The sequence below is a fragment of the Copidosoma floridanum genome, unplaced genomic scaffold (assembly GCF_036245765.1).
Source record: "Copidosoma floridanum isolate Cflo_tuat_1 unplaced genomic scaffold, Cflo_Japanese_pri ptg000002l, whole genome shotgun sequence".
Classification (NCBI taxonomy): Eukaryota; Metazoa; Arthropoda; class Insecta; order Hymenoptera; family Encyrtidae; genus Copidosoma; species Copidosoma floridanum.
In genome coordinates, this window is record NW_028321879.1 from 3,954,651 (window position 1) to 3,970,952 (window position 16,302).

General features: G+C 34.9%; 1 protein-coding gene across 1 annotated transcript in view; it reads right to left on the reverse strand.

The window, feature by feature from the left end:
- Positions 1 to 7,651: 7,651 nt before the first annotated feature.
- Positions 7,652 to 16,302, reverse strand: part of LOC106639926 (nuclear RNA export factor 1) — a 126,947-nt gene continuing 118,296 nt past the window's right edge. Inside the window, exons 5-10 of the mRNA XM_014353762.2 lie at positions 9,703 to 9,896; positions 9,517 to 9,629; positions 9,366 to 9,402; positions 9,027 to 9,265; positions 8,736 to 8,904; positions 7,652 to 8,660 (exon numbers count right to left, since the gene is read on the reverse strand). Of these exons, the coding sequence (XP_014209248.2) occupies positions 8,235 to 8,660; positions 8,736 to 8,904; positions 9,027 to 9,265; positions 9,366 to 9,402; positions 9,517 to 9,629; positions 9,703 to 9,896 (1,178 nt within the window). The 3' untranslated portion in view covers positions 7,652 to 8,234. The remainder of the gene's footprint in view (positions 8,661 to 8,735; positions 8,905 to 9,026; positions 9,266 to 9,365; positions 9,403 to 9,516; positions 9,630 to 9,702; positions 9,897 to 16,302) is intronic.

The window sequence follows — 16,302 nt, forward strand, 5'->3', positions numbered from 1 at the left end:
ATCAACACAAACGCCTATCACCTAATGACCCAGGGCGCTTACTAGCCTCTCTATTAAATAATTAAATATTAATTATCAACACAAACACCTACAACCTAGTGATCCGAAGCGCTTTCTGGCCTCTCTATTTAATAATAAAGTATTAACTATTAACACAAGCGCCTATTACCTAGTGACCCAAGGCGCTACTAGCCTCTCGATAAAATAATAAAATATTAATTATTAACACGAACGCCTACAAACTAGTGATTCAAAGCTCTTCCTAGCCTCTCTATTAAATAAAAAAGTATTAATTATTAACACAAGTTCCTATCACCCTATGACCCAGGGTGCTTACTGGACTCTCTATTACACATAAAGTATTAATTATTAAGTCAAACGCCCATCACCTAGTGACCCTAGGTGCTCACTGGCCTATTTATTAAATAATGAAGTATTAATTATTAACACAAACGCCTATCACCTAGTGACCCTAGTTTTTCGCTGGCCTATTCATTAAATAATGAAGTATTAATTAATAACACAAACGCCTATCACCTAGTGACCCATAGCGCTTACTAGCCTTATTATTTAATAATAAAATATTAATTATTAACACAAACGCATACAACCTAGTAATCCGAAGCGCTTTCTGGCCTTTCTGTTCAATAATAAAGTATCAATAATTAACACAAGCGCCTATCACCTGATGACCCAGGGCGCTTACTGGCCACTCTATCAAATATAAAGTATTAATTATTAACACAAACGCCTATCACCTAGTGACCCATAGCGCTTACTAGCCTTATTATATAATAATAAAATATTAATTATTAACACAAACGCATACAACCTAGTAATCCGAAGCGCTTCCTGGCCTTTCTGTTCAATAATAAAGTATTAATAATTAACACAAGCGCTTACCACCTAATGACTCAGGGTGCTAACTAGACACTCCATTAAATATAAAGTATTAACTATTAACGCAAACGCCACTCACCTAGTCACTTGGGGCACTTACTATCCTCTCTATTAAATAATAAAGTATTAAATATTAACACAAACGCCTACAACCTAGTAACTCAGGGCACTTACTGGCCACTCTATTAAATAATAAAGTAGTAATTATTAATACAAACGCCTATCACCTAGTGACCCGGGGCACTTACTGGCCTCTCTTTTAAATAATATAATATTAATTATTAACACAAACGCCTACAACCTAGTGATCCGAAGCGCTTCCTGGCCTCTTTATTCAATTATAAGGTACAATTATTAACATCAGCGCCTATACCCTGATGACCCAGGGTGCTTACCGGCCATTCTATAAATTAATAAAGTATTGATTATTAACACAAACGCCCATCACCTAGTGACCCGGGGCGCTTACTAGCCTCTCTATTAAATAATAAAGTATTAATTATTAACACAAGCGCTTATCGCCTAATGTCCCAGGGTGCTTACTGGCCATTCTATTAAATAAGACAGTATTAATTATCAACACAAACGCCTATCACCTAGTGACCCAGGGCGCTTACTAGCCTCTCTATTAAATAATAAAATATTAATTATTAACACAAACACCTACAACCTAGTGATCCAAAGCGCTTTCTAGCCTCTTTATAAAATAATTAAATATCAATTATTTACACAAACGCCTACAACCTAGTGATCCGGAGCGCTTTCTGGCCTTTCTATTTAATAATAAAGTATTAATTATTAACACAAGCTCCTATCACCTAGTGACCCAGGGCGCTTACTAGCCTCTTTATAAAATAATAAAATATAAATTTTTAACACATACGCCTACAACCTAGTGATCCGAAGCGCTTACTGGCCACTCTATAAAATGATAAAATATTAATTATTCATACAAACGCCTACAACCTAGTGATCCCAAGCGCTTCCTAGCCTTTTTATTCAATAATAATGTACAATTATTAACATTAGCGCTTGTCACTCGATGACCTAGGGTGCTTACTGGCCATTCTATCAAATGATAAAGTATTAATTATTAACACAAACGCCCATCACCTAGTGACCTGGGGCACTTACTGGCCAAACTATTAAATAATAAAGTATTAATTATCAACACAAACGCCTATCACGTAGAGACCCAGGGCACTTACTAGATTCTCTATTGAATAACAAAATATTAATTATTAACACAAACGCCTGCAACCTAGTGATCCGAAGCGCTTTCTAGCTTCTCTATTCAATAATAAAGTATTAATTATTAACACAAGCGCCCATCAGCTAGTGACCCAGGGCGCTTACTAGCCTCTCTATAGAATAATAAAATATTAATTATTAACACAAACGCCTATAACCTAGTGATTCGAAGCGCTTTCTGGCCTCTCTAATAAATAATAAAGTATTAATTATTAACACGAGCGCTTATCACTTAACGACCTAGGATGCTTACTGGCTTTTCCATTAAATAATAAAGTATTATTTATTAACACAAGCACCTATCACCTAGTGACCCAGGGCGCTTACTAGCCTCTCTATAAAATAATAAAATATTAATTATTAACACAAACGCCTACAACCTAGTGATTCGAAGCACTTTCTGGCCTCTCTTAAATAATTAAGTATGAATTATTAACACAAACGCTTATTTCCCAATGACCCAGGATGCTTACTGGCCATTCTATTAAATAATAAAGTATTAATTATTAACACAAACACCTATCACCTAGTGACCCAGGGCGCTTGCTAGCCTCTCTAAAAAATAATATAATATCAATTATTAACACAAACGCCTACAACCTAGTGATCCCAGGCGCTTACTGGCCACTCTATTGAATAATAAAGTATTTATCATTCATACAAACGCCTATCACCTAGTGACCCGGGGCACTGACTGGCCTCTCTTTTAAATAATAAAATATTAATTATTAACACAAACGCCTACAACCTAGTGATTCGAAGCGCTTCCTGGCCTCTTTATTAAATTATAAGGTACAATTATTAACATTAGCGCCTATCCCCCGATGACCCAGGGTGCTTACCGGCCATTCTATAAATTGATAAAGTATTGATTATTAACACAAACGCCCATCACCTAGGGACCCGGGGTGCTTACTAGCATCTCTATTAAATAATGAAGTATTAATTATTAACACAAACGCCTATCATCTAATGACCCAGGGCGCTTACTAGCCTCTCTATTAAATAATTAAATAATAATTATCAACACAAACACCTAAAACCTAGTGATCCGAAGCGCTTTCTGGCCTCTTTATTTAATTATAAAGTATTAACTATTAACACAAGCGCCTATTACCTAGTGACCCAAGGCGCTTACTAGCCTCTCGATAAAATAATAAAATATTAATTATTAACACGAACGCCTACAAACTAGTGATTCAAAGCTCTTTCTAGCCTCTCTATTAAATAACAAAGTATTAATTATTAACACAAGTTCCTATCATTCTATGACCCAGGGTGCTTACTGGACTCTCTATTACACATAAAGTATTAATTATTAAGTCAAACGCCCATCACCTAGTGACCCTAGGTGCTCACTGGCCTATTTATTAAATAATGAAGTATTAATTATTAACACAAACGCCTATCACCTAGTGACCCATAGAGCTTACTAGCCTTATTATTTAATAATAAAATATTAATTATTAACACAAACGCATACAACCTGGTAAGCCGAAGCGCTTTCTGGCCTTTATATTCAATAATAAAGTATTAATAATTAACACAAGCGCCTATCACTTGATGACCCAGGGTGCTTACTGGCCACTCTATCAAATATAAAGTATTGATTATTAACGCAAAAGTCCGTTACCTAGTGACCCGGGGCACTTACTAGCCTCTTTATTAAATAATAAAGTATTAATTTTTAATACAAGCGCTTATCACCTAATGACCCAGGGTGCTAACTAGACACTCCATTAAATATAAAGTATTAACTATTAACGCAAACGCCACTCACCTAGTCACTTGGGGCACTTACTATCCTCTCTATTAAATAATAAAGTATTAATTATTAACACAAACGCCTACAACCTAGTAACTCAGGGCACTTACTGGCTAAACTATTAAATAATAAGGTATTAATCATTAATACAAACGTTTATCACCTAGTAACTTGGGGCACTTACTGGCCAAACTAATTAATAATAAAGTATTAATTATTAACACAAACATCGGGGTGGATCAAAAGCCACGCGGCATGGGGGGGGGGGGTTTAATGGGTATGGGTGGTCTAATAAAAAAAATTCACCGAGTCCAACACTACCGCTGTTCCTGCGGTGTGCCTCAATGCATTTCCTCTCCCTCCACAAAAAAAAAAAAAAAAAAAAAAAAAAAAACTACTACTACTACTACTACTACTACTTCTACTTCTACTACTACTACTACTACTACTACTACTACTACTACTACGACTACTACTACTACTACTACTACTACTACTACTACTACTACTACTACTACTACTACTACTACTACTACTACTACTTCTACTACTACTACTACTACTACTACTACTACTACTACTACTACTACTACTACTACTACTACTACTACTACTACTACTACTACTACTACTACTACTACTACTACTACTACTACTACTACTACTACTCCCGGGTGGGGTTTTCGCTAGTTTCTTCATACCGGGTGCTTTTCCGGGTGGCGGATAGGGGCATCCTCTTAAAATAAGAGGTGACGAAGGGCAGCTGGGGTGGCTCTCTGTGGTAGTGGTCGGGGGCGTGGATCGGGGGGCGTGTGTGGCGTTGGCGCGTGTATCTGCGGCGATGTGGACGGGGGACTAGTGTCCCATGCCTCCGTCGGTGTGGATGCATGGGCCTGCTCTGCTTGTGCTCCTTGGTCTTCGCTTTTTGCTGCTACCGTGGGTGGCACTCCATTGCTTGATGCGGGCCAAGAAAAACTAGCACCCGTCGTGTATAGAAGTAAGCGGCGGTTAGCACATTCTTCTCAGATACATGCATTACACACTCTTACTAAACAAACACAGGGACACTTACGGATTGTTCTGGGTTGCGTGTGGCGGGTCCTTTTCCGGGCTTGCGTTGGGGGCCGGGCGACGGGTGAAGCCGGATGATGAGGCCCGGGTAAGTCTGGGTAACCACATCTAATATGGCTGTACGCCTCATAAACAAAAAAGACGTGGTGGGCCGACTAATCTAGGCTTACTACCACTGAGGAGGCTATATGGCGGCACCTTAGTGCCTTACGCCAGCCCGTTTTGTTGGGTTGTCTGCGCGGTCTCGGGACTGTACACCTACCGCTTGTCTCGCTGGGATGACCGTTGTGTACCAACAAATACATATATTACACACGAACACCCTTCTCACACTTGTTACTCAACGCCAGGGCAGTCTCCGCGGGTGGGACTGAGGGAGAGTGGCGACTCCCGGCCGGCCCGAGCAAGTAGCGGTCTTCTCTGGTGACAGAGAGGGCTGCTGCCCTGGTTTTAACCCTTTCCAAATAGTTATTTCTAGAAAAAAGGGTAGTGCTGGCCTTCGCGGGTCAGTACGACACTAAAAAGATGCTAAAATGAAAAACGTCGATGTAAAACAGGTACTCCAGGCGGTAACCTCTCTGAGGAAATCCGCCGTCAGTTCCGATCCGGTGAAAGCCCGGGTGACTGACGCAGGCCCCACGGATTCTGGGGGGGGGCCACAAAGACGTGTCTCATGGCCAACAGGGACTGCTTAATGTTCCATGGCCTTTCTTTACAGACAAAGGACGACGAGGAAGCCTGTCGAGTATAGGCACTAACGACACCGAGGTTAGCAAGGTGTCGGTATTCAGCAACCAGACCCAGGAAGAGCTTGCCTCTTTGGAAGAAAGTGCCACTAGGCTTGGAGTAAAGCGACAGCAAGTTGCTGATAAAGTCCAATCAGCAACGAATGACATCACAGAGACGCTACAACTGATTAATGATAAGCACGGCAACACAGCGAACGCTGTTAAAAATGGGCTCAAAGCGGCGCTTAAGCATCTTCAAGAGGCAGAGGTGCTAAGAGAACGCTGTCTTACTGAAGAAGATTTGTACATTAACGCTTGGAAGATGTCATTTGAATCCCTGCAGTGGAGGGAAAAAAGGCGAGATAATTTTCGACGGCATGTACAGAAACGAACCCTGAACACTGCCTTAAAGGAAATAGAACGAAGTAAGAGAAACAGGAGCCCATCGGACAGCCCTGAGAAACGCCAGCATACTATGTCTTTAAAGAAAAAGAAGACAGGTAGTGGCAAACAAGAAGAAATTCTCCTGAATGATAAAACAAGCCAGAAGAAAAAAGTGGACCCCACAACAACAGTAGTAGTGAAGATGGCTGAAGGGCAGACCTTTGCAACGGTGCTAAAGACTATGAAGGCGAACTTTGACCATGATAAGGCTAAAGTGGCAGTCCAAAGTGTTGTCACTACAAAAAAAGGAGACATACTTATTAAAGCCAAAGGTGTAGAGAATGCTACTGCATTCTCACAGCAAATTCAAAAGTCGGTAGCCGAACAGGGTACCGTGAAAATGAGCGACAGAAAAGTGACATTAGAGGTCCGAGACCTGGATGCCATTGTAGAGGAAGATGAGGTCAAAGAGGCTTTCGCTAGGACTTTTGGACATCAGAGCCAAGAGCCAGAAGTTGCTCTCTTAAAGCCAAATGCCAGAGGACTGAGGCTGGCTTTAATAAAGGTGGACGAAGCATCTGCCAGACTAGTAGAAAATGAAGGCAGGTTACGAGTTGGCTTTGTAAGCTGCCGAATTCGAAGAAAAATCGAAGTAACAAGATGTTTTAAATGCCTTGGATATGGACACGTCTCGGGCAACTGTAAGGAAGAAAACAGATCCAAGATTTTCTTCCGGTGTGGAAGCACAAACCACCGGAAGAAAGAGTGCCTAGATCCAGCACGGTGCTTTCCTTGCCCAACAACGGACAACAAGCACGAAGCAGGCAGCGGAAGCTGCCCTCTATTTAGAAGAGCCCTGAAAGAGGCCAGGGATAAGGCCCAAGCAGGGTCAAAATAAGGCAGAAAGGCCTGGAGTGGAAAGACAGGCTTATGTGGACCCACGCTGCGCTGGGTATTTTTTACCTATCAGCAAGGGAAAGCATTAAGCTTATAGTGGTGCTGGCTGAGTAGGCGGCCTACTATGAAGCGCTAGACAGGGTGCTGGTCCTCAGGGACCCCGAGTTCTTTTCAGGACTCGAGAGCATCAGCACCTCTAGCAAATGGTGGCGAGTTAGCTCGTTAATGCTGTGAGACGCGATGGTCTCCCTGGTGGCTCCACCCCGAAGTAATGCTAACGTGGTTCCAGGGTGGATCAAAAGCCACGCGGCATGGGGGGGTTTTAGTGGGTATGGGTGGTCTATTAAAAAAAATCTACCGAGTCCCACACTACCGCTGTTCCTACGGTGTGCCTCAATGCATTTTCCCTTCCTCCAAAAAAAAAAAAAAAACTACAAATTAGTCTTAAAGGAAGTAACGAAACACAAGCTTGGCTAAACGTTTTTTTTTTATTGAAATATTGATATCAATCATTATTGAATGATTAATGTTAAAGGGAAATATATAAGGGATTAATAACAGTTTTAGTTTACGTAAATTTATTATTATTTACACATGATAAACCATTTTTTTTAATGGTAGACAAAGACTTTTTTAATGTCTGTCATAGCTAATTTGCAGTACTCACTTATGTACACAAGTTAATGCTTTAAAAAACCGTACAATTGTACACTGCTTATAATTATACGAGAACTGGGCAACTAAAAAATAATAAAGTAAAACGAATACCAATACATAAATAACTTGTGTATTTTTGTATTAAAATATGTGTGTAATGGATTAAAAATAAATTTAGTACTAGACATAACCTTAAAGAGTAGTTACTTGAAAAAAAAGACTTTTATACACTAAAACTATCGTAAAACTATAAAATCAACTACTTTATTACTGTATTTATAGTATGATAAGAAAATGTATGATTAACAAGATAAAAGCTTTGAGTTTGACAAGATTATCATGGTCACAACAATACAACTGCTTAAACAATTCTAAATAAAATCAAAATACAATTTTTGCTTGTACATGTACTCAAGGTTTGTTAAGAAACTTTTTTATGGGTGGAAAACTTATAATAGAATCATTTATGGAATAGATAACGTGATGCAATACTTTTTTATAGTATTAAAAAGTATTTGACAGATGAAATGAAATACAGTGTACAAGTTTTCGCAAAAAAATTTAATTATTAAGATATTAGCTTATTGCGTAAAAGCATTTGAGGGTATTTGTCCTAAGCTATAGGCTTTTTGAAATGCTGATTGGGCACTTTCAAAATTCCACTGTACGTCTTCTAAACATTTGAGACTCCACTCAATGTTCATTTTAGTCTGTTGACTTAATGTTATAGTCATTTGTTGTTTTACTTCTTCCGACAAATCTATTGAACTAATGGTACATAAAGGTACAGCGCAAGATGGTCCTGGAACTCCTTGGACAGATAAAGAAGTATCGAACTGCTTTTCTTGATCAACAGTTGGGTTACTAATGTGTAATTGTTCATTGCTTATGCAGAATCCTGCCCCTTCTGGCACTATTACGAAAGTTCGATTAAAGTATCGCAATAATTTGTCATTGTTGTGATACTCCTGAAATAAGCCCGTCACAGTCACAAACATCATTTTTTCCTACAATCAATTTTTTTTTTTTTGAGTATAAAAATTATTAGGTTACATGGATAAAAAATTCAATAGATGACATACAGAGAAAACACTTAAGTCCATTGTAAAACTGTTCAAATCATGTTTTGTACGCGGCATTTCAGATATAAAGGAAACTACAGGCAGTCGTCCCTGCTTTAATAATTTCCGTCTTCGAGGCGTATCCAAAACTTTTAACAGATTGCGGGTCTCAAGTAAATACGGATTGAATCTAGAAACAATGTCAATTCATGATCACAAGGCTAGTGCTTCATCACACTTTATCAAAGCCATATTGAATCCCACACAACTCATGCATAAGAACTGGTTTATACTTATACGTTTTGCACTTACTTGTTCAGATTTTGGGAAATATTACTTGTTAAACTAAAGCAAGCTTGTTCATGGTATGCTTCAAGTAATGACTGACGATTGCTGCTATCAAAAACTAAAAAGTACTGTTGAAGAAATCTACTAGCAAGCTCCTTGGCATTCGTATTAGATTGCACAATAAACATTCTGTGAGTCGAAGGTAATTTATTCTTTTGATCATCTAAATCAAAGAAAATAGCGGGTGGTAATTCCATGTCATCCTGAAAAATCGTAAAACAATAGTAAATAAAAAAAAATAAAAAAAAAACTAATGTCCTTATGATTAATAATTTTACGATACAGTCTACTTCATTTACGTACCAGTCTCAAAAGTTTTGGAAACATTTTTCTTATGCCACTGAAAATAATTTTACGAATTGTCTTAGTTGATATTGTTGATTAATGAGCTTCATATCAGTTATAATACTAAAATAAATCATTATAAGAAACTCATTACAATTTTTGTTCATACCTTACGAACTCATCTTGTCTATTCTTGTATTTGATACAGAAAGGATTACCTTCTAATCGTAGTTCTTCTAAGTGCAAGTTTTTTAATGCATTTAAGTTACTCATTTCCTTTATCTGAAACAAAACTTTTTTAGTACAATTTTATTGAAGACACAAAATCATGTATAAAATGCAATGTTTTACGTACTTTATTGTCACGAATGTAAAGAATTTTTAGTTTAACAAATTTACTAGCAAGTAAACTCAATTTTTCAATATTATGTAACTTATTGGAGTCCAAATTTAATGCTTCCAAATGAGGTATGTGCTCTTGAATAATGTCTAAGATTGTCATTAACATGTTCTGCTTTGAAAGAGGGCACCAATAGTCTTCAGCTAAATCTAAATCATAAAATTCATTATTAAATCTGGTGAGTTATAAAGATTTATAGCCTGGTAACCAACAATTTTTAGTTTTAAGGTATAATTGAAAAATCATTTTTTGTTTGTCGATAATTTCAATGTTGTAATTTTGATGTGACATTAGAATCAGTATAACAAGCAAAGTTTGATACATACGTATCATCGTATCACTAGCCCACATAGATGGAGGTACTGTTCAAAGCCCTTACAGCCCATCTATGTCCTTTTTTTGACAACAAATCATTTTTAAAAACTAGATTTAAAAAGTCTAAATTTACAAGTTTGAATATCCAACCATTCACAAGAATAAAAAAAACTTCCCAGTTATGGAACCAACACACAACCTTCTGTTTTCTAGGCAGTTGGTACACCACTTAAGCTATCAAGTAGTCGTGCACTCACACACACCTGTGATAGATTTGTTAGATTTAATTCTTGGTTTTTGTGAGCTGTTTCTTAAATATACCTCGAATTTATTATCTTAATAAGGTTTAATTGGAGAACGATTTCCTGCTTATAGATAAGTTATATACTAGAAGTCTTTGTGTGACTTTATTACTGGTATAATCCACAGCTAAGGAAAGATTTTTTCTATTTTTGTGAATAGTTTAAAATTTCTTTAAACTTGTAAGTTTCGACTTTTTAAAATTTTATTGGAAAATCATTTGTCATTATAAAAGGACATGGATGGACTAAGAGTGCTTAGAATAGTACCCCTATCTATATATGCGCCTATAAATTTAATTATATGCATGTATCACAAATGTTACTTGTGATACCAGTGATGAAGTCACAAAATAATTTGTAATATCTCATTTATCTACAAGTAGAAAATCATTCTCCAATCAAACTTTATTAAATAAAGAATATATTCCAGTATTTTTAAACAAAATCATGGTTTTTTTATAATAACTTAGTATACTTATATAAAAATAAATTTAAAAATAATGATCATAATTATTTTAATGACCGTATGAAGAAATGAAATATGTTCGAAATAGGTGGGTACTTAGAAGAAAAGTAATAATGTTATGAGTACTTAAACTATTGATCAACTTATCGATCAACAACAGATTTATGTATACATTAATTATTATTTTTCTTTTTAGGTGTGGAAAGAAGATTTATTGTCTTGTCGTGGTTAAGTAAGGCTATTGACGAGAACTACTACTAGGCCAGAGGAATTAGAAATAACAGTAATGCAATTACCCGCGGGATAGAACATAGCTAATTTTTTTTGTTTATATGCAAGGAACATTATCCTGAAATTGATCCAGTTATGGAGGTAAGAAACAACGTCAAATAACGATGTATTTTATATTGACTTACATTAACTTTCTCGTTTTTACAGCTAGTTCGCAGAACTTGAAGAGAACAGAAACATTATTATTGGTCATATTGGAATTTGTGCATTCATCCGTTCATTTATAATGTTACATACATTGTCGTAAAAATTAAAAAACTACAGTTTTGATGGAATATAATAATAATTTATGAAGCAAAAGCAAAGTAAAACAGAGAAAAAAATAGTTTATTAACTTAAACAATAATTTACTTACATTATTTAAATGTTGCAAAAATTGTGTAATTTAAGCATGGTAGTCTGTGCTACATTCTCGCACTACTCGAGATTAAAAAAGGTATAAATCAAATAAAAAATAACTAAGATATAGTCTTTTTCTGCTGGTTTTAAGTACCTTGATCAACTTTTAGATCACTGCCTATACTGTACGTAAGATAACACTATCCGTATGACTCCTAATCCGTATCTATCACTTTTGGATGAAAGAATATTTGTTTCAATAGCAGTGTTGACATGGCAATTCATAAATTTACATAATGCGAGTGTTGAACAATCCATATTTATGATTTAAAGCGTTAATGTTTATAAATAAACAAATGATCAATTTGATTAAAAAAAACATTGTCTTGGCTTCTACGTATGCTGGAGCGACTACTGTTTTTAACTCGTGTAAAATTACCAGCTACTTATCTATAAATACTACATGATGCTACAGCCACTTGTTAGTACGATATTTACAAAAAACATGCCATCGGAAAAGCAAATTTTTTAGACATGATTTGGACAGTCTTAAAATAAATTACTACACCTATAGCATTATCGTAAAATATAGGTATTGACGAAAAAATTAAGATCCTGATTAATTAGTCTCATTTAATTAAAAATAAATGAATATTTGATAATTTTAAACACTAATTTGTTAAGTCTGATTGTTGTGTTTACAAAACGTTTGAAACAAGTTACAAAAAACTCGATTTCTTACGAGTTGTATAACACATCGTTTTTTGACGTTGTTTCTTAATTCCATAATTTGATAAATTTTAGGATAATCTTTCTTGAATCGTTAAATTGTAAAACAGTATCACCATACATCACATAAAAACGTCCGTCATATCCCATGTTGTGCGTTATTAAAATAAATAGTAGCTCTCTTTCATTTAATTTCTTTCTGGCCTACATAATTCTCATTCAATTTTGATTTACAAACAATTATATGAACAATATAAATAGAAAAATTAATGCACCTAGGCTTTTTACTCGAGGTATAAAAGAAATTATTTCACAAACATTAACGACACACATTGATACTGATTTTCTAAGAATATTATGTGGTAAATAGATAATAAAAGATTCTTCTTGCTTATGGTTATGAAATAAATACATTTGCTTTATAGGTAGCATGAAAAAATGATATTATGGAGGGTTACAAGAGGAACGAAGACTGAAAAAACGACATGTTGGTATATGGAAGGTGATTGGAAAGCTTTGACTTATTATATTTACAGTAATGACATTTACAGAAATATTTTTTTTTTTCTAGTGGAGAGAGCTTCGATGACTTAGTGGTTAGAATGCTAGCCTCCTAGCCAGAGAAACTTGAGTGGTCAAGGGTTCAAATCCTATCCAAAATCATCCAGATTTTTTTCTCGTATTTTTTCGATGGGAATACTACTTTTCTAATTTTGAAAAATGAATAGTAGATTTTTTCTGGTAATATCTGAACCTTCAGGGGCTTACCTTTCGAAGAAAAGCCAATACCTGGTCAGCTCTTCGGGTAAAGTCACTATTAGTTTTAAAAAGGTCGGTACAGCGAGTTAGATGGTTTATTAGAAAATATCTTTCTATTGTACTTGATAATAGCTGGGGTATGCTGGAGACAATCACTACGCCCTGTAATTAGTACTCAGAAGGATAGATGACCGAGTCATCAGAGGGGAACTTTGTAAGGGATCTGCTCGAAAGACTCTCATACTTGAAGGAAAAAGAGGTTAATTATAGGTAAAAGAACAAGGTAAAAATTATTGGGACATTAGGATACGTAAGAACTCTGCATTGGGTTACGTTCTTAAATAGTACATCTACTATATACCAGTGGGGTTGCCCTCCTTGTGCGCTCTGCGGACCAAACCCTTTACTCACAGATCATGCTATAACTATAATCTTTTCTGAACGAAGTTTTCATGTTTATATCACCAAGCCTTGAAATTTTCTGCCATTAATTGTTTGGCAAGCAAAAAAATATGTTTAAGTAATAGTGACCAGAAATATTCGACAAGAGATGATCTGCGATGAGGGCTGATGAAAGATTACGATGCTGTTTTTAGAGACACAAAAAAGATAGGCTGCTTATTCCAAATACAGATGGCAAAGCTCACGTAGAGAAATAGATATTTTTTCTTGCCTCCTGCGGTTTTCCTGTAGCAACCCACCACGAACTAATGTCTTTTCAAATTAAATTTTGAATTATTAAAATATCAAACATACTGTTAATTTTTATCACTTACAAGTTATTTAGACTGTAGTTTTAATTAAGAAATAGTAATGTTTTCAAAAAAAATAGTATTTACTAGTGCTGTTGGAAAAAAACACATACATTATATATTCAGACTATGAGAAACGAAATAATACATATTTGAAAAATGTCTATAGAACAGCGAATAAATTTAGAATCCCTATTAATAATTTCATGGTTACATGATGTAACAAATTCCTGAAGAAAATAATGTGTGTCACGTAGGCGTTCGGTACGCTAATCTCTGAGAATAGATAACGTTTATCAATATATACTTGTTTGTGTGATTGTAATACAATATGATATTGAATGATTCAAATATTTCGATCATGAAATATGCTTTTTTTTAGTATTTTCCTGTTCTACGTATAAAAATGTTATAATTTTTTGTATACATTCATGTATCAATATTTTCTTGTTTTTATTTATCAATGCTTTTTAAGAATGGTTATAGAAAAGCTATAATAAATGTGAGATATTAAAATTTATTTAAGTGGAAATTAAATCGTTCACTGACTATTTTTTTGTGCTACCCACTTTTTTTATACAATATCATGCTACAATTTCAACTGATTGATTGTATTTTTATGTATTTCATTGAAGCTGATAAATAAATTTGAAACATAGTAAAAATTAATTTTAATATCTTTTTCCATTTTTACATAGAATTCAAAAATACAATTTATTCTTTTCTTCCCTCATGCCCGGTAAATGAAAATATTGAATAAAGCAAAATGTTTGGAACGTCTTGTTTTTATGCTACCAATTTTCGTTGAAATCTCAACAGTAGTTTCAAATTTATCTAGAAAAATATATGAATCCTCATAGGCCTCCATGTTTAACCTATCAGCATTAAAAGTGTCCCATTACTTTTTTCCGATCTGGTTGAGCCTTACAAAATTGTAACCACATCATTTTAACATTAATATTTATTAACAAATCACGTTTCATCAAAATCTGAACAACGGTTCAAGTATTGATAGTACTACCTTAAAGTACCAAGCCATCGCAATCTGATGGTCATATAAACACTTATAAAATATGGCACTTACACATTAGTTGTAAATTAATAGCAAAATGAAATTTTTAACAGTCTCTCGGTGTGTGTGTGTGTGTGTATGTGTGTATGTGTGTGTGATATGTTAATAAAAAAATGATTCTACGCAAACAGTGAAAATGCAGTGAAGGACAAGCAAATCGTGTGGGAGCCGTAAGTGGCAAGAAAAATAGTGTGGGAGACAGTCGAGGGCAGTGGAAGAGGGATTGACCTAATATTTCTTAGGTTAAAATAACGGTAAAATAAGACGAATTTCTCCTTTTTTTGTAGGAGTCAGTTGGGTTACTTTTGAGTGCAGTGAGGAGGGTTATGTAGGATGGTCAACTCGTTCAATAATATGATATAGGAAGGTATATATATATGTGTGGGGGGGGGTCACGCCCTTCTGCGCGCACTGCGTGCCAACTACCTATTAACATAGTAATAATATAGTATCAGCAGTAAGTTGCTTAGTTACAGGTGCTTGTGTTGCCACTTAATTGATGTTTAAAGGTTAATCAATCTATTTCAATTTAGTTAAATTAAACTGGTGAAAAAAGAAAAACTGACTCAGAGTGAGGTTAGCAGATTTAAAATCATGCCACAATACTTTTTTTACCCTCCTGCGCTATTTGTGCGCTAACTCTCCATTACCAGATCATAGTTAAGTTCGAAAACATTGTATTTGATGTGCTGACCTTTTATTCGCTGAAATTTCAGAGCGATACACGAATGTTAAGAGCTGAATTTATTTACTTCCTTATTAAAATAACTATTTGGAATGTAAAATAATTATTCTCTTCAGAAAATTGGTAATTAAACACATGCTTTACGGTCCTCACACTAAAAAAAGCTCATGTTCAAATACATCCAATAACAAATACATCAAACGTTTTTTTAAATCACTTGCTAATATAACATCATAAAAAAAATTGGTTATTCAAAAGATATCAGAAAAAATAATATTTTTAATAATCACGTATATAGGACTAAAAATAAACATAAAATTACAGTTGACAATGGTAGTACAGTGTAGTAAGATTTTGGTAATGAAATATACATGCCACATAAACGTTGAATATTGTGCATCTATTGAAATCATAGAATACATATACGACTACATTCATACAGGGAGTAATACAGATTATATTAAATTTAAGATTAAGTAATTGTGATGATGGAATTCTAGATTAAATGAAAAACTACGTTGATGGTAGATATTACAGTCCCATAGAAGCAGCAATAAGATTACAAGAATATTTCATTTATGATATAAGGTAAAAGCACCTTACGTGAACACTTTTTCCATAAAGTCTTTGTTTTCTTATTTTTATTGAATTTCTGATTTGCATAACAACAAAACAGTCGCTGCGCCAGTAAGTTTATATTTTTTCCTTTAAAAAAAAAAAAAAAAAGTTTTTCTAGGTTATGTGTACAATTAATAAATTAATTTTAAAGTTTTTTTACCAATGACCCAGTAGATGAACAGCGTGTTCAGGCATTAGTACCGATACGTATTTTTGACAGAGTACTT